The sequence below is a fragment of the Phyllobates terribilis genome, unplaced genomic scaffold (assembly GCF_046119375.1).
Source record: "Phyllobates terribilis strain yellow unplaced genomic scaffold, ASM4611937v1 Scaffold_2__4_contigs__length_985480577, whole genome shotgun sequence".
Classification (NCBI taxonomy): domain Eukaryota; kingdom Metazoa; phylum Chordata; class Amphibia; order Anura; family Dendrobatidae; genus Phyllobates; species Phyllobates terribilis.
In genome coordinates, this window is record NW_027362762.1 from 490,314,548 (window position 1) to 490,337,252 (window position 22,705).

The 22,705-nt window shown below is 43.9% G+C and overlaps 1 protein-coding gene across 1 annotated transcript in view; it reads right to left on the reverse strand.

Moving 5' to 3' along the window:
* The window catches only part of LOC141252837 (uncharacterized), a 165,931-nt gene that overhangs the window by 82,610 nt on the left and 60,616 nt on the right, over positions 1 to 22,705 (reverse strand). Inside the window, exons 3-4 of the mRNA XM_073670595.1 lie at positions 8,619 to 8,705; positions 6,665 to 6,732 (exon numbers count right to left, since the gene is read on the reverse strand). Coding sequence (XP_073526696.1) covers positions 6,665 to 6,732; positions 8,619 to 8,705 — 155 coding nt within the window. The remainder of the gene's footprint in view (positions 1 to 6,664; positions 6,733 to 8,618; positions 8,706 to 22,705) is intronic.

Here is a 22,705-nt window from a genome sequence, read left to right on the forward strand (position 1 = left end):
GATAAGCTCAAAGCTGCTTTTGAAAAACGCACACAGTCTGAACTAAGGATGCTATTCTACCAATGCAAGCAGAGACCGCAAGATACCATCAGAGACTTTGCCCTACGTTTACAAGCGGCACTCCGGTCCATAAAACAGGTAGATCCAGCAAGTGTGCAAGATGAAGATAAATTGCTTGCAGAACAATTTATTAATGGGTTGAGATCAGACTTTCACCGTCAGCAGGTACACATGTGGGTCCTAGATCATCTAGATGTGGAATTTAATACCTTAAAGGACCTTGCTATAACTGTACTACGAGACCCATTACCTGCAAAACCTGCAATCCCATCCTGGCAGGTTAATACCTCTCACATGAACTTAGAGCCTACCCCTAAAAACTCTGTAGAAGCGGTAGGAAAAGCTGTCGCACCTGAATCTGCTGATGACCTACGTAATCAGATGTTACAACTAACCATAAACATGGACTACGTGTTAAAACTCTTGCAAGCCAGACCGGAGGCACAACCACCAAGCAAAATCCAGTTAGCTGAATCCCCTGAGGATGTTCCATGGATGAGGAGAAAGCTCATGTCGCCCGTGCAGGGGACCAACGCACCATTCCGACGCAGAGCCATGTCGCCCGTGGAGGGGATCAACAACTCGCCCATTCAGGGGACCAACGCACCATTCCGACACAGAGCCACCGACCACACGGATTCTTCAGGACAACCTGTTTGCCTTCGTTGCAACAAACCGGGCCACTTTGCAAGAGGATGTCATTTAAACCCGAGATTCCTGGGTCCACGGGCCAATCCCCAGGAATAAAATGGCAGGGCCCATATGACTGGCATAGTCGGTATGTGGGAGGCCGCCCGTACCTCAACATTACGCTAGAAGGAATCCCCACATCGGCCCTATTGGACACTGGGTCACAAGTCACCACTATCCCACATATCCTTTACAAGCAATTTTGGTCTGATGCTGATCTTAGCCCCCCAGACTCTAGTCTTGTCATTTTAGCAGCTAATGGTCAACCACTGAATCAGGTGGGGTTTAGAGAAGTGACAATAAAGCTGGGGAGGGTGGAGTTGAGAGACCAAGGGTTATGTGTGGTAGAAGATGACCCAAATAACAAATGTCCTTACATGGTGCTTGGTAGTAATGTGATTGAAAACTGCCTTGAAGAAGTGATGTTTTTACTCCAACAGATTACAGAGACTGCTGGCATTGGGCGGAGGAGAGTCCTTCAAAGAGAAATCCGTGCCTTAATTCACAAGCAACAGGTAAATCTGTCTGGGGGGAGATTGGCAGTGCGCGGGTAACGGACCCGTTTCCCATTTTATTACCACCAAACAGTGAAATGATGATATGGTGTCGAGCAGCTATGGGTATCAGAACAAAGAAATACCAGGCAATTGTAGAACCGGTATATTCAGAGCATAGACCTACACTGCTGACAGCTAGAGGGGTGGTGGATGTACGCAGGGGAAGAGTACCAATCCGTGTGTTGAATTGTGGTGAGGAAGAAGTGAAACTACCCTGGTATGCTACTGTAGCAAAGCTGTACACTGTCAGTAATAACAACATACAGACATTAGAGCCCTTGGCCCCGTCAAGTCAGGCGGGTAGTACAAGAGTTTAGCCAAGTATTCAGTAAGCATCCATTAGATTTTGGGAGGATAACAGGGGTACGCCATCACATACCCACAGGAGATCATCCCCTGATTAAAGTGAGACATAGACCCATCCCACCAAACCACTACCAGTGTGCTAAAGAGATGCTGCAGGACATGAAGGAGGCCGGGGTTATAAGAGATAGCTGTAGTCCCTGGGCGGCCCCCTTAGTCTTAGTCAGAAAAAAAGATGGCACTATGAGGATCTGTGTGGATTACAGGGAGGTCAATAAGATCACTCACAAAGATGCTTACCTGTTACCCCGGATAGAGGAGTCTCTTGCTGCATTAAAGACTGCTAAGTATTTCTCCACATTAGATCTCACTAGTGGGTATTGGCAGGTCTCCGTTGCAGAGGAAGACCGGGAGAAAACAGCATTCACAACACCAATGGACCTATGCGAATTCAATAGCATGCCATTTGGGTTATGCAATGCACCGGGGACGTTTCAGAGACTCATGGAGTGCTGCCTGGGACACCGGAATTTTGAGACGGTACTTTTATACCTTGATGACGTCATAGTGTATTCCAAAACCTATGAAGAACATCTGGAACACCTGGTGGAGGTACTTACAGCTCTAACAAAGTATGGAATGAAGCACAAACCATCTAAATGTTACCTGCTGAAGCCAAAAGTCCAATACCTAGGGCATGTGGTCAGCGCGGATGGCGTAGCGCCAAATCCGGAAAAAGTGACAGCTATCCAGGACTGGCAGAGGCCGACCACCATCAGAGAGGTACGTCAGTTCTTAGGTTTGGTTGGGTATTACAGAAGATTTATTAAGGGCTACACGAAGATGGCAGCGCCCCTACAAGATCTTCAAGTAGGCCAAGCTAAGAAGAGAAGGTCTGCAGAGCCGCCGTTGGAATGGGGAAAGAAACAAGAAGACTCCTTCCAACAAATGAAACAGGCCCTTACCGGTGAGGAAATCTTGGCGTACCCAGATTATAACCTACCATTTGTCCTCTACACGGATGCAAGTAATGTAGGCCTGGGAGCAGTACTGTCCCAAATACAAGAAGGCAAGGAAAGAGTAATTGCCTATGCCAGTAGAAGACTTCGACCTACCGAGAGGAACCCGGAAAATTACAGTTCCTTTAAGTTGGAGTTCCTGGCCTTGGTCTGGGCAGTCACAGAGAGGTTCAAGCATTACTTAGCAGCTTCAAAATTTACCATCTTTACGGACAATAATCCGCTAACACACTTGGATACTGCAAAGCTTGGTGCATTGGAGCAGCGCTGGATGGCCTGGCTATCGAACTACGACTTTTACGAAGTACCGAACAGGCCGTGGAAATGCAAATGCTGATGACCTCTCCATAAACTCTCAAGTACATTTGCAAGGGCTTGAAGAAGAAACAGATGACTTGGAGGAAATAGAACTTCCAGCTTTCCATAAAAGTAGAAAATGGATAAATGACAGAAACCCATATCTACCAGAACCGTCAGGATGTTGCACTAAACCCGCTGCCTCATTATGGATGGAAAGAGACCCAAGATAGTGATCCGGCAGTGAGCCTAGTGAAGAGGCTGGTAACCCAACCGGATTCCAAAATTGAGAAGAATGCTCCACCAGAGGCCCAATACCTGTGGAAAGAAAGAAGCAGGTTATTTATCTATAAAAACCAATTGTGCAGACGGTATATCAATCCAAGGACACATGAAATGGTATGGCAAGTTGTGGTTCCAAAGAGAGACGTCCAAATGGTATTGGAAGCGTACCATAATGGAGCAGGACACTTTGGATGGAGAAAACTGGAAATACTGTTACGTGAGAGGTTTTATTGGATTGGCATGAGGTCTTCCATAGAAAAATGGTGTAAAAATTGTGGCCCATGCTCATTAAGAAGAGGAGATCGTAACAACCAGAAAGCACCACTCCAGACTATCATAACCAAACAGCCCCTGGAACTAGTAGCCTTGGATCATGTCAAACTCACACCCAGTAGATCAGGCTATACTTATGCTCTTACCATGGTGGACCACTATTCCAGATTCCTAGTGGTAGCTCCTGTGAAGGACTTGACAGCTCAGACAGCAGCAAGAACCTTTCAAGCTTATTTCTGCAGGCCACATGGATATCCAGAACAGGTATTGACAGATCAGGGTCCTGCCTTTGAAGCGGAAATATTTCAAGAGTTCTGTAGCTTGTATGGATGTAAGAAAATTCGTACCACGCCTTACCATCCCCAAACTAACGGAATGTGCGAAAAAATGAATCACGTGGTAATAGAATTGCTGAAGACTCTACCCTTGGAAGACAGAAACAGATGGCCAGAGAAATTACCAGATCTTATTGACATCTATAACAACATCCCAGTAAGCTCAACTAATTGTACCCCGGCATACTTGATGAGAGCGAGACCAGGAAAATTGCCAGTGGACTTTGAAATGGGCATTGTAGTTCCTGAGGAAGACCCCTCAAGTGCAGATTGGGATACTAGAAGAACAGAACAATACAAGAAAATACAGGAGTGTGTTGATAAAAGTCTAGCAAAATCCAGAGAAAGACAAGAAACCAATTTCAATAAAAACGCACAAGGAATCCCGTTAACCCCCGGAGAATTGGTTTTGAAAAGGAAAAAGAGACTTCATAAGCTAGATAATCAATGGGAAGAAGAACCATACACTGTATTACCATCCAATTTTGACAACCAGAAAACCTGTCTAATCAGCAAGGATAATGGAAAAACAACAGCAACAGTGTCCCGAGACCACTTAAAGAAGTGTCCTCAACCCTTACAACAAAAAGAATATATCCCTTGTCCCATACAAGAAGAAGAGACGCCAAGGACAATTAAGACAATCTTAGGAGAGTTACCCGCAGATTGGCCTCAAATAGAAAGAGCATACTTAATTCCCATGTTGACATTCCCACAACCAGTAGAAGGATCAAGAGAAGAAGAACCACCAGTTGTAGCCGAGCCAGGGAATCCTGCAATCGGTGTACCTGCCATTCCCACTAAGGGAGTGGGAAGACACTCCGGCATACCTGTGCTACGTAGACCAACACAAGAGTCAGTAAGTAGTGTTCGCTCCACACCAGGCTTACGCACGAGTGGGATACCAGTTTTACGGAGGTCATCACGTATTAATTTTGGACACCCACCACTCAGATACAGGGAGTAAACCATAACAAAAGGAAAATGTAAATAGGTTCAAAAATGTAAATATGTAGTTAAAGTCAGTATATAGAAGGGTGACGAGTAGACCAAAACAGGTTACACCAGGTACGCAACATAAAAAAAAGGGGGTGAGTAGAGTTGGCGTAAGAAGCGGTCTAGGGAGAGCAAAATCTTGGCCAATAGGTGACCCCAGGGCCAAAGGGCCTACAGTGCTTATGAACGGGAGAGGCCCCTGCAGTACCTAGGACCTTTGCGCCGAGGCACACGTAGTAAATGTTTTGTTGTGTATTGTGAATTATTAAGTCTATTTGAATCTTTAAGCCTACAGAGACTTTACCTGTTTGGACGTCTGAAACTTTTTGCAAATTTTTAAAAATGGACCGAAGCCACAGGACTGGTGGTGGCAAAAACACTTTCCCTTTAACAGCTTGCAGCAGATTGACTAGCGTTGTATGGACTGGTTATCCATCTTTCCCATTATCCATGGTTTTTGTAAATTTTATTTTTGAGACTCTGCTCAAATTACAAATATAAATGTAAATGTTATGTTATCTTTGTTAAAAAAAAAAATGTTTCAGTCCCGGAGGACTGAAGTTAACTAGGGGGGAATGTGGCACCCCTGCGGGGGATTACCACAGGATCCATAGGTGCAGGGAGAGATGTACACTTGGGCACACACAGCGCCTTCCACCCCAGGTCTGAGGGGAGGAGTCAGTTTCCAGGGAGACAGCAAAGTTGCAGTTAGTCTAGAGACGGGTGAAGTAGGAGAGAGACGGAGAGCTGTTGGCCGGGGACCAGTTAAGCCCTGAACTAGGAAACCGGTCTGTGTTGTGAAGCGCCCTAGAGAGAGGGACGGAGGCTAGAAGGAGAAAGAACGAGACAAAACTATTATCCCTTTAGCTCACCCGGACACCGGAGTCCGAGATTGCTATTAATTCAGGAATAGCATAGAAAACCCGGACAGATCAGGAGGATCTACTCCCCCTGAAGAAGAAGGGGAAAGAGTTGCCAAACTTGACCAAGTATAGGACCAGGGGCCCAGAAAGAGAATTGGTAGCCCCAAGGAAAGGTCCTCATTGTCAGTTGTGGAGAAGGACCCCAAAGAAAGTAAAAGGTGGCAGGTTCAGCTTAAGGCAGGACTGATCCCAAACAACACACACATTGTTAGAGGAGGCCTCACAAATCTCCAGGGTGAATATCTCTACCTGCACCGAAAACCTGGTTACCCTCCTGAACTGTACCTGTTACCGGACATCAGTAAAAGAAAGGTACTGAAACAAAGACTTAATGTGTGTGTGTGCCTACTTTGACATTACTGCCTATAGCGTTCGTACAAGCCGTATGCCGATCACCTCAGCAACCATACACAGCGCTGGTAACCAATTTTACCAGTTACCACAGGAGGCGTCAGGACACAATACTCCCATCATCCTCACCCCCATCCCTTTACTGACGGTCCAGGGCACGGAACCGGGAACCGACCAACCGTGATCCCCACAGAAGTAACCCATCCATCCCGGTATCCGAGTACCCCTACCCCTGTCGACCGACTCATATATACTGTATAGTTATCTATATGATAAATATATAAAACTAGCATTCCAAGTGTGGAGCTGTGGTTGGCTAACAAAGCGGAGAGAAAAATGGAGCATCATTTTTACTTAAATGCATGTATTTTTGGCAGAGTATATATTTTTTCAGTTGAGTTACCTTAAAAATTTTGACTGTTTGGCTTCTACAGCCTCTGTGTATCACTGTAAACCTGGGAGCTTACTGATGACAATTTATAACTCTTTTCATTCTTCTGAACTTCTCTATACTGGTTTCTGACATCAAAGTTCAGCTTTGTTACCAAACAACATAATGAACAAAATATACTTACTGGAATCTGTGTTGCTGCAGTATGACCTGCATGATCTGACATATCAGTATTTCCCATGGGTGGAGTACCTAAAAAAAACATAAAAACATATGAAAAATAAATCAGAGCTGTTCTATTTCCATCATTTGTCCTTTAGAGTTTTAATTCTGTTTGGTACAAAGTGATTCTTATATAGGTTTGCAAAATATACAATATAATCTTTATATTATGTTTTCCTTAAAGGGAATGTGTCGGTAGGATCAACCCTCCTAAGCCATCTATATGGGCATGGAGATCATAGAATGTTTAACAAGCGATACCTTGATATCTGTGATCCAATGTCTTATTCCAGACAAATCCACATTTTCTTATATGTAAATGAGCTGTTAGATGTATAAACTGAACATAGATCTACCTGAGAATCTGCCTCCAGAGATTATTTTGAATGAAAGAGAGCGTTACCAGTGAGAGACATGTAGATCAGGAGAGCAGACTGTCAGTCACTACATGTCTCACACTGGTAACACCCCCTTTCATTTAAATTAAGCTCTGGAAGCAGATTTTCATGCAGATCTGTGTACTGCCTATAGATCTTAAAGGGAACCTGTCACGCTATTAATTTGGATTTATGGGGTTAATCTGCAGGTTAATTGTGTCCTGAGCCTGCCTGGGCTTCGCATTTAGAGCCCCGCTGACGGAAAGAAATGAATTTTATTCTTTCCGACAGTGTTCAGGTTCCAGTCAAGGTGTGGGTTCAGTCACTGCTCAGTGTATAGAGAGTGACAGCTGTAACCATGCCCCTGGCACGGACTGACAGCCGGCCCTAATGCTTAGTGAGCTGTCAGTCAGTGTCGGGGCCATGGTTACATCCGCCGCCCTCTTTACACAGAGCAGTCACTGAGCCCGTGTTGGCGCCAGCTCCATGACTGGAACCCGAACGCTGCCGGGAGTAATAAAGTTAATTTCCTCCCGGCAGTGGAGTTGTAAGTGCAGATGCCAGGCCGGTTCAGGACACTATTAACCTGCAGATTAGTCCCATATCTGCAGGTTAATAGTGTTTTTTCACATCACAGGGTCCCTTTAACAGCTCATTTACATATAATAAAAATGTGTACTTCTCTGGAATAAGACTTTGGATCGCAGATATCAAAGTATCACTTCATTCGACTTTCTATGACCTGCATGCCAATGTAGACAGCTTAGGGCTTGTACAGATGGCTGTATTATCGGTCCGAGTGCAATCCGACAAAACATCGGATCGCACCTGGACCAATGTTAGTATATGGGGCACTCACATGTCCAATATTTTTATCTGTGTCTGTCCAAGGAAAAAAAATGCTGTATGTCCGAGTTGAATTCGATATTCTGATCCCACTCGGTCATGCAACTCAATGAGTGTGTAGAAATCACTGGACTGCACTCGGATGTCATCTGAGTGCAGTCCGATTTTGTCGCACTCACACAATGGAGAAGATGGAGAAATTTTGTTTTCCATCTTCTCCTCACAGAGTGCTCTAATTCTCTCGGAGAGAATCTGGTCACGCTATGCTGACACAAACTCTGATCAGAGTTTGATCAGAGTGTCATTTGCGTAATTGGCTCGATTCTCACAGACGAGAGCACCTACGGCCGTCTGCATGAGCCCTTAGGAGGGTAAATCTCACTGAAAGATTCCCTTTAAAGGGGTTTCCAAAAACTGCCTACAGTCACCATTATAGTTGAAATAAGTGAATAATATATGATCACTCATATACTTCCCGTCTTTCCAGCATCATGTCCCTGATCTCCTTGGCAGTCACACTGGGTATATGTGACGTCACCATTGCATCCAAAGTAAAGAGAAGACCAATGGGGAGGATAGGGGACAATGGGTATTATATGCATTATTTACTTATTTTAGTTGTATTGGTGGCTGTGGACAGGTTTTTAAGAATATTATATATTTCATTTAAAGCCTTACAGCATGTAGTTGTACCTGTTGGGTCTGGTGTACCAGTAGCGGTTTCTGCAGTCATATCCTGAGCTACAGAAACTAAAACCCCTATCCACAGGAAAAGGAACACTGAAAAAAAGATGAGAAATTATCCTAAGTGATATATACTCAGCAAGTGAAATAATGTAATCATTTGTCTTGTTCCTTATGTTTTTTAAACATTTTTTATATCCTGTTTATTTTATCTCACTCCAAAATAATCAATTAGAGTTTTAGCGATTAAAAAAAATGTTTTCTCCGCACCTAGCAGATTGTGAGGCAGATGAAGAGCTTGGCTCTTGGAGAGTTTTGAAAAATCACTCACTCAAATTGAGAAAATATCAACAAATTTCTAAACATGTTACGTGTTATATTACGTAGAATAAAGCTGGGAGATGTAAAATATCTTCAGTACTGTAGTCATTGGTGCTATAAACAATGACTTGTAGAAGAGGGATGTCTGTCTTCAGAAGGGAGGACCGTTGTCAAGTTAAAGTGAACTTGTCCTTTCACACAAAAGATGGATGGACCAAAGTATGATCTTGCTGCTGCAATACTCCAGAGCAAGTTACAACAGCTATTAGTGCATATACTGTATGCAGTTTGGCAGGAGAGCAGGAGCAGAGAGACACAAGGACCCACCATTTCTTGTAGAACATCTGGTCATTTCTACTGCTAGAGTCAGATTATATACTGCTCAAAAAAATAAAGGGAACCCTCAAATAACACATCCTAGATCTGAATGAATGAATGAAATATTCTCATTGAATACTTTGTTCTGTACGTACAAAGTTGAATGTGCTGACAACAAAATCACACAGAAATCATCAATGGAAATCAAATTTATTAACCAATGGAGGCCTGGATTTGGAGTCACCCCCAAAATTAAAGTGGAAAAACACACTACAGGCTGATCCAACTTTGATGTAATGTCCTTAAAACAAGCCAAAATGAGGCTCAGTATTGTGTGTGACCTCCACGTGCCTGTATGACCTCCCTACAATGCCCGGACATGCTCCTGATGAGGTTGGGGATGGTCTCCTGTGGGATCTCCTCCCAAACCTGGACTAAAGCATCCACCTACTCCTGGACAATCTGTGGTGCAACGTGACGTTGGTGGATGGAGCGAGACATGATGTCCCAGATGTGCTCAATCGGATTCAGGTCTGGGGAATGGACAGGCCAGTCCATAGCTTCAATGCCTTCATCTTGTAGGATCAGCTGACACACTCCAGCCACATGAGGTCTGTCATTGTCCTGCATTAGGAGGAACCCAGGGCCAACCGCACCAGCATATGGTCTCACAAGGGGTCTGAGGATCTCATCTCAGTACCTAATGGCAGTCAGGCTACCTCTGGCGAGCACATGGAGGGCTATGCGGCCCTCCAAAGAAATGCCACCTCACACCATTACTGACCCACTGACAAACGGGCCATGCTGAAGGATGTTGCAGGCAGCAGATCACTCTCCATGGCATCTCCAGACTCTGTCACGTCTGTCACATGTGCCCAGTGTGAACCTGCTTTCATCTGTGAAAAACACAGGGCGCCAGTGGCGACTTTGCCAATCCTGATGTTCTATGGCATTTCTTTGGAGGGCCGCACGGCCCTCCATGTGCTCGCCGGAGGTAGCCTGACTGCCATTAGGTACTGAGATGAGATCCTCAGACCCCTTGTGAGACCATATGCTGGTGCATTTGGCCCTGGGTTCCTCCTAATGCAGGACAATGCCAGACCTCATGTGGCTGGAGTGTGTCAGCAGTTCCTACAAGATGAAGGCATTGAAGCTATGGACTGGCCCGCCCGTTCCCCAGACCTGAATCCGATTGAGCACATCTGGAACATCATGTCTCGCTCCATCCGCCAACGTTCAACCACAGACTGTCCAGGAGTTGGCGGATGCATTAGTCCAGGTCTGGGAGGAGATCCCACAGGAGACCATCCGCAACCTCATCAGGAGCATGCCCAGGCATTGTAGGGAGATCATACAGGCACGTGGAGGCCACACACAATACTGAGCCTCATTTTGACTTGTTTTAAGGACATTACATCAAAGTTGGATCAGCCTGTAGTGTGTTTTTCCACTTCAATTTTGGGGGTGACTCCAAATCCAGGCCTCCATTGGTTAATAAATTTGATTTCCATTGATGATTTTTGTGTGATTTTGTTGTCAGCACATTCAACTTTGTACAGAGCAAAGTATTCAATGAGAATATTTCATTCATTCAGATCTAGGATGTGTTATTTGAGGGTTCCCTTTATTTTTTTGAGCAGTGTACTTGACAACTGGCAGTGGACAGCAAGGTAAGCATGGAGACACCAGCAGTGATTTTTCCAGATAAGACAACTTCTCTTGCTGGGACATATTGTTACCACTGCAGTCAATCAGCGGCGGCAGCAGTGAACAATTCCTATGCCACGGTTTCGGCCAGTGAATGGTTGCAGCGGTCACATTTCTATTCGACCGAAATCAGGCATCTAACAAATAAAAGTATTTCACAACCCTTTTATAGAATTACTAAACTTTCATTGTTTTATAAGAATTTTGTCCAACTTGGTAAGTTCTGAAACTTTGCAAATCACTTGCATTCTGATATCAATGCAGCTAGAAGAAATAGACTGGGGAAAGCCTCTATTATGGAATTTTTTTTACTGGAATAAAGACAGAGTCCCTAACAAAGTGATAGTAAAGTTGTATGCCATCCTGTGATTATAGAAAATCCATTTCATTTGTGTATATCAATTTTATAACAAACGTTATGTAATGTATATTTTTTTCCAATAGCTTAGGACTTTGCAGGGCAGCATTCACCCTTTGCCACAGCGATGCCATTTTGCCACTATTGCAGTTTTTTTTCACTAATTTTCACAATCATGGAAAAATGGTGAAACAAAAGAAATCAATGTGACTGCAACATGTGAATGCAGCCTTAAGGCCACGGCCCCACTATCAGTATTCGGTCAGTATTCGGTCAGTATTTTTTCTCAGGAGTGGGAGCCAAAACCAGGTGAGGAACAATCAGAGAAAAGGTATAATAGAAACAAGTGCACTAATTCTGCATTTATCACCCACTCCAGGTTTTGGCTCAAATACTGATAGTGGGGCCGTGGCCTAAAGGAAAAAAATTGAGACGAAACATGCACTCCTCTGCTACATTCAGGAGGGGGCAGCAGAGCCCTGTTTCAGGGTTCCAGCACACCAATCTCAGGATCACTGGGGTTCTAGCAATCAGACCCCAGCTACTAGCAAGTTCTTTCTATCTTGTGCATAGGGGATAACTTGTTTTCTGGGAATAACCCTTTAAACTCCAAGCCAGGAACCTGCAGTCATTACAATTTGGATATAAGTCCAAGCCTTCACTTAGGTTGGGTGAGAAAAAAGAGTCTCCATCTTCTTTATTCTGTTATTCTGTGGTTTTCATGGACTCATTGACTTGCATGGCTGAGTGCTATCTGAATTTCAGATCAAACTCGGGCACGCAACAGTTTTTTTCCTCGTGTTTGCTTGGTCTGAAGAAAAAATTAGACATGTGCATGGGCCCATAGAATTGGTCCGAGTGCGATCCGATGTTTTGATATCGCACTTGGACGAAAAATATGGCCATATGCACGAGCCCGAAGGCCAAGTTCCCATGTTTAGCATTTGGTCAATATTTTACATCACTATTTGTAAGCCAAAACCAGGAGTGGGTGATAAATGCAGAATTGGTGACTTGTTTCTATTATACTTTTCCTCTGATTGTTCCTCTCCCGGTTTTGGCTTACAAATGCTGATGTAAAATTCTGAACAATGCTACAATCAAACAAGCGATGATTCTCTCTTCCGAGAGAATCAGATCGATTATGTAAATGACACTTGGCATAAACTCTGTCAGTTTACTGTGATCTGATTCTCTTGGATGAAAGAATCGCAGCATAGGTGCGGTGAAGACGGAGACCTTAATGTCTCCATCTTCTCCATTCTCTGTGTCTGTGTAAATTGGACTGCGCTCGAATGACATCTGACTGCAGCCCGATGTTTTACATGCACCCATAGACTTGAATGGGTGTGCATGGTCCAATTTGCGGAGCCACTCTCAGATATTTTTTCTCATGCTGAATCTGCATCAGAAAAAAAACACAGATCTGCACTGCCACATAGTATAAGTCTGGGGTCACAAGAGCTGGATGATTTATTTTCACTCGTCATCTGTGTGCAATCTGTTTTTTTACTCAGCAGCTATTAATCTTTTACAGGACCATTTACAGTTTTCTATTTTACAGAAATGCAATGTATCCGTAAAAATCGGATGCTGTACTGATGGTCCGTATAACATCCGATTTTTTTTCACACCCATCCAATTTCGGAGTGAAATCGCAGCATACTGCAATTTGTTTCTCACTTCGAATACAGCTGCAAAAAGTCCCCCAAATCTGCATTGTCTCATTGAATAACATTGGTCCGAGTGCAATCCCTTCTTTTATCGGATTGCACTCGTCCGAGTTACACTCTTGTGTGAGTGAGCCCTAAGGATATCGATCACCCCCAAATTGGTTATATCATCATGTTGCTCTCTGAAAGATAATGTCATCTACACCTTACTCATAAAATCTGTTGCTCCCTGACTAAAGAATGCTGTTTTAATTCACATGCAAATGAGTCTTGTGTGGGATCAGAGCACTTTCCAAGTCTCTACCTCCCTGGCTGTATTGTGCCATCCATCTCCACCTTCTTGTGCTTGTCTGGCTATTCACTGCCTGTGTAGACAATCCAGTAAGCCGAGGAAGAAGGGGCTGCGCAGGCAATAAAGCCAGGGAGGCAGAAGATTTGGAAATGCTTTTACGCACCCACAGCACTTAAGACAAATTAAGTCACAATCATAACAAAGAGTATAAACTTTTATTGACTCCTGTGCCATATGCTAATGCAAATGTTCGGTCAGCATTCATTAAAGGGGTTTTCCAAGAATTTAATAAAATGGTCCTCATCACATAATTCAAATGGTAGCCCATCCTAGTCACATGTCCGAAAGCGCCACAATGTGAAGAAATACAGCTCCTGAGAACTCCGTCTCAACTAGCTGGACCTGAATCTTAAGCACACATACCAGAGCTGCTGGAGAAGTGTATGACCGAAGAAGAAATAAATCTTCTGCTCGGTCAATCAGTCAAGGAGAAGATCTATTCTCCTGTCACACGCTTCTTCGGCAGCTCTGGTATATGTGCTTACAATCCAGCTCCTGTCAGTTGAGATGCAGGGCTCAGGTATCAGGAGCTGTTTCTTCAGACTACAGGCCATCTTGACACGTGTCCAGAATGGGCTGTTGTTTGAATTATGTGCTGAGGCCATTTTATTACACTCTTGGAAAACCCCTTTAATCACGAAGTGTTATCCCCAAACACTTCCCTCTTCTCCTGAGATAGGGTGGTAGGGTGGCTGCCACAGTGGATAACCAGTGGATAACTGACACATTGAAATTGAGTTGGTCATATATCCAGAAAACAGTATTAGGAAATTCAATGACACATAGAAATGGAATTGAGTTGGTCATTTCCAACTATTACAGTATTAGGATATTCAAACAAGACCCAGTATATCATGGAATTTCAACATTTCATGCTTTGGCCACTAGTAGATTAAACTCCACTTTTCAATTGCAGTAAAAAAAAATTAAAGACAAAAATGATGAAACCAGAGTTCATGTAATATCTCTCACAGGAATTATCTATAGCACGTATCACAATATCCCAAGAGGTATTTCAATTATGTACCTTGACTTAATGTTCATACACAGCCCGGTCCGCTGGGTATATTACTGAAACTGCCAGAGGTCACGTTTCCCAAAAAATTTTCATTGTTTACAGAATACATAATTTTTTAAGTTAAGTTCGGTTTCATGTAATACAACCTACTAAACGAGATGTTAGATCCTCCAGAAGTAAAAATAATATGCGAATGACTTTTTAGGTGAACAAATTTTGAAAACTCATTTGAGCACACAGACGAAAAAAATGGACATAGCTCAAATATCATCGAAATCAAAGCTAGGAATAGTTTGTATCTGCCATTTTGATGCCAGTAGACTTTTAAAGGAGTGAAGATGTTGTCCTCTCATTAAAACATTTTCTGCATTAGACCATATAGATGTGATAGAGAAAGGGCTCCACTTGGAACTCTTTATAAGGCGAAGTTCACACATGTTTATATAAAAATCATTTGATTGTCATTCAGAAAAAATGGACACTTTTTTATCTGTATTGTGATCCATATGCAATTTGTATGGTATTTATTTTTATTCCTCAGCAGTAAATACAATTTTTAAGGCCAAAACAGTTTTGTATGTTACAGGGTTACTCTCAAGTTATTAAATTGGTTTAGTTAGACTGCATGAAAATAAACAAGTTAGCATTTGAATTTTTTTCTATCTGTTTCTATCAGCTGTTTCTATCTCCTGCAATGACAGCTTTTATCTTTCACAGTGTACAGTTGGTTTCCATGGAGCCAGACCCTACTTAGATTCCAGGAGAGAAGTTAAGTCATAACATACCAGTCACCTCTCTCCAGTCCATTGATTACTATTCAACAGTTAGCTGCTTACCTTCCTCCCTTTTCTTCTCAGCTCTGGGCTCTTATCAATCCTGCATAATCACTAGAGATGAGCGTTGTTCTACTCGAACTGTTCGCCAATCTCAAATTCGAGCTGTTTTGGGCGGTGTTCGAGCCGTTCGGCGAACACGAACAATTTGAGAAAAATTCGGCTGTTCGAGGTTATGTTTGATAACTGTTCGTGCACCAAAATCATAACTGGATTTTTTCTCAGTAATGATGAAAATTAATGTTAATACGCAGTTTGAGTGTACAGCGGGGTGGGGGGAAGGGCAGGGGATGGATCTCTGCAGGAACAATGAAGATCTCCATTTTTTTTTCTCTTTCCCGCATTTGCAGTGGGGAGGTGCAATCTGTCAGCCTATCAGCAGCGCACACACGGAGCGAAGTGCTTTTTTTCACACAAGCAAGGGCATGTGTCATTGGCAGTGTATGTCACATGTCCTTGCCCTATAAGACCAAGCCATTTTCCCCGTCGCCACCATTTTCTCACTGCTGCAGCTGCGTGTTAGACGGCACCGCTGTTGCTGTGTGCGCTATACCTTGTTAATTTCAAGCCAATTTTCGCACAAATATACAGATAGCTTGGGAGTAGGGAATAGTTGTGATTGCAGTCCTTTTAAGGACTAGGTTACAGCATTTCCTACGACTTTTATCAGGCAGGTCTGTGCTCTTAAATAGATAGATTGTGGGAGTAAAGACTAATTGTAATTGCAGTCCTTTTCAGGACTAGGTTACATCAGTTCCTATCAGTTTTTGCCAGGCAGGTCTGTGCCAGTGCTGTGCAAGTTTTTTTCACAGCATTTGGCTGAATCTAGCAAAGCTAATCCTTTTTGGCCTATTGCAGAGTGTGTTAGTCAGTGGAGTAGCCTATCTGTGTTGCAAGATATACCACCTGTGTATAGAATACCAATTTTTTTACTGCACCTAGTGAAGTAAAATCTTTTGGGCATAGCATCATTCTATTAGTCCATCTATACTGACCTCCATCAGGTTGCAAACTGAATCTAATTTTTTTCTGCATCTAGCTCTGAAAAAATATTTGGCCTTCTAGCAGTGTGTGGGACTTGTTCTATTAGTCCACCTATACTGACCTCCATCAGGTTGCAAACTGAATATATTTTTTTCTGCATCTACCTCTGAAAAAATATTGGGCTTCTAGCTGTGTGTGGGACTTGTTGTATTAGTCCATCTATACTGACCTCCATCAGGTTGCAAACTGAATATATTTTTTTCTGCATCTACCTCTGAAAAAATATTGGGCTTCTAGCTGTGTGTGGGTCTTGTTCTATTAATCCATCTATACAGACCTCCATCAGGTTGCAAACTGAATATAATTTTTTTCTGCATCTAGCTCTGAAAAAATATTTGGCCTTCTAGTAGTGTGTGGGACTTTCTCTGTTAGTCCATCTATACTGACCTCCATCAGGTTGCAAACTGAATATAATTTTTTTCTGCATCTAGCTCTGAAAAAATATTTGGCCTTCTAGCAGTGTGTGGGACTTGTTCTATTAGTCCACCTATACTGACCTCCATCAGGTTGCAAACTGAATATATTTTTTTCTGCATCTACCTCTGAAAAAATATTGGGCTTCTAGCTGTGTGTGGGACTTGTTGTATTAGTCCATCTATACTGACCTCCATCAGGTTGCAAACTGAATATATTTTTTTCTGCATCTACCTCTGAAAAAATATTGGGCTTCTAGCTGTGTGTGGGTCTTGTTCTATTAATCCATCTATACAGACCTCCATCAGGTTGCAAACTGAATATAATTTTTTTCTGCATCTAGCTCTGAAAAAATATTTGGCCTTCTAGTAGTGTGTCGGACTTTCTCTATTAGTCCATCTATACTGACCTCCATCAGGTTGCAAATTAAAAATAATTTTTATCTGCATCTACAGTACCTCTGAAAAAATATTTGGGCTTCTAGCTGTGTGTGGGACTTGTTGTATTAGTCCATCTATACTGACCTCCATCAGGTTGCAAACTGAATATATTTTTTTCTGCATCTACCTCTGAAAAAATATTGGGCTTCTAGCTGTGTGTGGGACTTGTTGTATTAGTCCATCTATACTGACCTCCATCAGGTTGCAAACTGAATATATTTTTTTCTGCATCTACCTCTGAAAAAATATTGGGCTTCTAGCTGTGTGTGGGACTTGTTGTATTAGTCCATCTATACTGACCTCCATCAGGTTGCAAACTGAATATATTTTTTTCTGCATCTACCTCTGAAAAAATATTGGGCTTCTAGCTGTGTGTGGGTCTTGTTCTATTAATCCATCTATACAGACCTCCATCAGGTTGCAAACTGAATATAATTTTTTTCTGCATCTAGCTCTGAAAAAATATTTGGCCTTCTAGCAGTGTGTGGGACTTTCTCTGTTAGTCCATCTATACTGACCTCCATCAGGTTGCAAATTAAAAATAATTTTTATCTGCATCTACAGTACCTCTGAAAAAATATTTGGGCTTCTAGCTGTGTGTAGGACTTGTTGTATTAGTCCATCTATACTGACCTCCATCAGGTTGCAAACTGAATATATTTTTTTCTGCATCTACCTCTGAAAAAATATTGGGCTTCTAGCTGTGTGTGGGTCTTGTTCTATTAATCCATCTATACAGACCTCCATCAGGTTGCAAACTGAATATAATTTTTTTCTGCATCTAGCTCTGAAAAAATATTTGGCCTTCTAGTAGTGTGTCGGACTTTCTCTATTAGTCCATCTATACTGACCTCCATCAGGTTGCAAATTAAAAATAATTTTTATCTGCATCTACAGTACCTCTGAAAAAATATTTGGGCTTCTAGCTGTGTGTGGGACTTGTTGTATTAGTCCATCTATACTGACCTCCATCAGGTTGCAAACTGAATATATTTTTTTCTGCATCTACCTCTGAAAAAATATTGGGCTTCTAGCTGTGTGTGGGACTTGTTGTATTAGTCCATCTATACTGACCTCCATCAGGTTGCAAACTGAATATATTTTTTTCTGCATCTACCTCTGAAAAAATATTGGGCTTCTAGCTGTGTGTGGGACTTGTTGTATTAGTCCATCTATACTGACCTCCATCAGGTTGCAAACTGAATATATTTTTTTCTGCATCTACCTCTGAAAAAATATTGGGCTTCTAGCTGTGTGTGGGTCTTGTTCTATTAATCCATCTATACAGACCTCCATCAGGTTGCAAACTGAATATAATTTTTTTCTGCATCTAGCTCTGAAAAAATATTTGGCCTTCTAGCAGTGTGTGGGACTTTCTCTGTTAGTCCATCTATACTGACCTCCATCAGGTTGCAAATTAAAAATAATTTTTATCTGCATCTACAGTACCTCTGAAAAAATATTTGGGCTTCTAGCTGTGTGTGGGACTTGTTGTATTAGTCCATCTATACTGACCTCCATCAGGTTGCAAACTGAATATATTTTTTTCTGCATCTACCTCTGAAAAAATATTGGGCTTCTAGCTGTGTGTGGGTCTTGTTCTATTAATCCATCTATACTGACCTCCATCAGGTTGCAAACTGAATATAATTTTTTTCTGCATCTAGCTCTGAAAAAATATTTGGCCTTCTAGTAGTGTGTGGGACTTTCTCTGTTAGTCCATCTATACTGACCTCCATCAGGTTGCAAACTGAATATATTTTTTTCTGCATCTACCTCTGAAAAAATATTGGGCTTCTAGCTGTGTGTGGGACTTGTTGTATTAGTCCATCTATACTGAACTCCATCAGGTTGCAAATTGAATATAATTTTTTTCTGCATATAACCCAGCCAATAGTTTTGGCCTAATACCACAGTTTGGCCACTCAGCTCTGCTCGGTTACCATCCATTGTTTTTTTGTGCAAACAACTCCAGAGTTGTGAATTAGTTAACCACCAAAATGAGTGGAAAAAGGCCTGCTGCTGGTGGAAAGGGGAATAGGCGTGTTGGGAAGGGGAAAAAAGGTTGTGTCCGTGGGGTAGGTGTTAAAGCAACAGTAACATCTGCAGAAGAAAGACCATCTTCCAGCCAAACTAAAATGTCTACTTCTTTTAGCGGACAATGTGATAAGATCCCTTTCTTACGGCCACGCCAATCGCTACAAATTCCAGATGAGGCACAAAAACAGCAGGTGCTTCAACGGATATCAAGTGCTCCTTTAAGTGGGCTCTCCTCCACATCAACTTCAACATCACAAATACTCCAGTCCTCAAAGGTGTCACCCAAATCGCACTTGCTTCCTCACAGCTCCCAAATCTCCAGCTGCCCGTCTGAGTATGAGGTAGAACAGATGGTTGAGTCTGCAGAGCTGTTTACTCATACTATAGCCTGGGAATCAGAGGTCGACTCCAGCGCTTCTGTGAATCCAGACGAGGAAATGATCTGCACTGATGCCCAGAATCTTTATGAGTCGGATCCAGGACCAGACGCAGAAGGTTCTGACCATAATGTAGACCCTCATTCCCAAACTGTAACTCCTGTTGGTGGAGACAATGAGGAAGACGATGATAAGACTCAAATACCTGATTGGAGCGACAACTTTAGTTTTTTGTCAGGGCAGGAACAGGTTGGCTCTGAGGACGACGGGTGTGATAACACACAGGGTGATGATGATGAGGTTGGAGATCCCACTTACTGTCAACCCACAGTCAGCCAAGAGATGAGGTCAGCAGAGGAGGTGGAGGAAGATGCTAGTGACGACGAGGTCAGGTTGCGCCTTCCTGGACAGAGACGTAGTACTGGAAGCACGTCAACAACTGCATCCTCAAACACAACTCTGCCTCTCACCACAAGTCGTGGTGGCTCTTCAGGTCGCATGGGTGCTAAGCCTTGCATAGCCTGGGCATTTTTTCAGATCGATAAAGATGACCCAACTCGTGTTATCTGTAACATTTGTCAGCAAAAGCTAAGTAGAGGCCAAAAAATACATAGTTTGAGTACTTCATGCATGAACCGGCACATGGACATGAAGCATAAGTTGCAGTGGGAAGCTCAGTGTGCTACAATGCGGCCTAGCCGGCCGGGCCAACCACCGTCTGCCATATCTTGTGCATCCGCGGCCTCTTCATCCTCTGTGACTGGGGGGACAGCAGTCACACCTGTTTTGGGGCGCAGACCTGCCACCTCTTTACCCGCAACAGCCAGCGTGATTGGCAGGTCATCATTTTCTTTGGAGGTGGTAACACCAGCTGGTGTTGAGCGCTGTCCGACATCGATAGCACCACCTTTGGATCAAGGCAACCTAACATGTCCGCCTGCATCTTCCTCACAGACCGGCAGTTTGCCGGGGACACCCTTATCAACCCCGTCTAAGCACAATAGCCAGCCCTCGGTCCCTCAGATGTGGACAAGTAAAAGACCATTTCCTCCTAGCCATGAGAAAGCTAAGAGGTTGAATTTCACCATCTGCAAGCTCTTGGCTACAGAAATGCTGCCTTTCCGCCTGGTGGACACAGAGGATTTTCGAGACCTTATGTCCGTCGCAGTGCCCCAGTACCAGATGCCCAGTCGGCACTACTTCTCAAAGAAAGGTGTGCCTGCGCTCCACCAGCATGTCGCACACAACATCACCGCTTCTTTGAGAAACTCTGTGTGTGACAGGGTGCATTTCACCACAGACACTTGGACGAGTAGGCATGGACAGGGGCGTTACATGTCGCTGACTGGGCACTGGGTAACTATGGTGACAGCAGGACAAGGGGCTGCTGTCCAAGTCTTGCCGTCCCCACGAGTTGTGCGTCAATCCTCTTTATGTCAAAGTTCCTCCACTGCTTCTGCCTCCTCAACCTCCTCTCGGTCTTCCACCTGCACCCAAAGCCTGTCTGGTCATGCCACAAGCTTTCTAACTGCGCAGAAGGGATCCTGCACACCTCCTTACTATGCTGGCAGTAGGGCTCAACGTCATCAGGCGGTTTTTACTTTGAAATGTCTGGGAAATGTGAGTCACACAGCTGAGGAGTTGTGGTCAGCTCTGGAGAACCAATTTCATGAATGGCTGTCTCCACTGGACCTGAAACCAGGGAAGGCCGTGTGCGACAATGCTGCAAACCTGGGAGCGGCCCTTCGCCGGGGCAATGTCACACACGTGCCTTGTATGGCTCACGTGTTGAACCTGGTTGTCCAGCAATTTTTAGCCCACTATCCCAGACTAGATGGCCTTCTGCAGAGGGCACGGTCGCTGTGTGCTCACTTCCGCCGTTCGCATCCCGCAGCTCAGCGACTTACATCTCTACAGAAGTCGTTGGGCCTGCCACTTCACCGGCTAAAATGCGATGTGCCTACCCGGTGGAATTCAACTCTGCACATGTTGCAGCGACTGTGGCAGCACCGACAAGCCCTGGTGCAATACGTTCTGATGTATAGCCTGGGCCAACGAGATCCAGAGGTGGGGCAAATCACGCTGGAGGAGTGGTCTCAGATCAGGGACCTATGCACCCTTCTGCACAGTTTTGAAATGGCGACGAAGATGTTTAGTGCTGATGATGCCATTATCAGCATGACTATTCCGGTGATTTACATGCTGGAGCACATGTTAAACAGAATTCGGAGTCAGGTGGTGGCACAAGAGGAGGTGGAGGAAGTAGAGGAGGAGGAGTTGTATGCGGAAGGGCTAACATCTGCAAGGTCCAGACGGTCGGCAGCACCAAGGCGGCAGGCATGTGAGGGTGGGGGAGATGGTTTTACCAGGGCGCATGGTAGCAGCCAAACTAGTGAGGAAGGTGCAGGAGCCCAGGAAGAAGTGGAGGACGAACTGATGGAAGACTCATCAGATGAGGGAGACCTTGATCACATTTCTGTTGTGCGAGGTTGGGGGGAGAGGACAGAGGAAGGAAGCATGATTGTTACCTCGCCACCAACACAACAGGGACTTGGTGCTCCTGGATGCGCAACACACATGAGTGCCTTCTTGCTGCACTACCTGCAACATGACCCTCGAATTGTGAGAATTAGAAATAATCCTGACTACTGGGTTGCCACACTGTTAGATCCCCGGTACAAAAGTAAATTTGCCGAAATTATTCCTGCCATAGAAAGGGATGCACGCATGCAGGAGTATCAGCAGAGACTGTTGCAGAATCTTACATGTGCTTTTCCACAAAACACCAGTGGTGCACGTAGTGAATCTCACAGTTCCAACTTGCCAACCGTGGAACCGTCAAGTGTTCAGCACTCAAACCGTAACAGAACCACAGTATCTGCTGGTAACATCAATTTTGCGGAATCATTTCACCACTTTTTTAGCCCATCCTTTGCAAGGCCACAGGAGACAAGAAGTCTGACACATAGTCAACGCCTAGAGACGATGGTACAGGAGTATCTCCAAGTAAACATTGAAGCCACGACTGTGTCACTGGACCCTTGCTCTTTTTGGGCTTCCAATCTGGATAAATGGCCGGAGCTAGCCACTTACGCCTTGGAGATCTTGTCATGCCCCGCAGCCAGCATTCTGTCTGAACGTGTGTTCAGCGCTGCTGGTGGTGTGCTGACAGATAAGCGCACGCGGCTCTCCACTGATAAT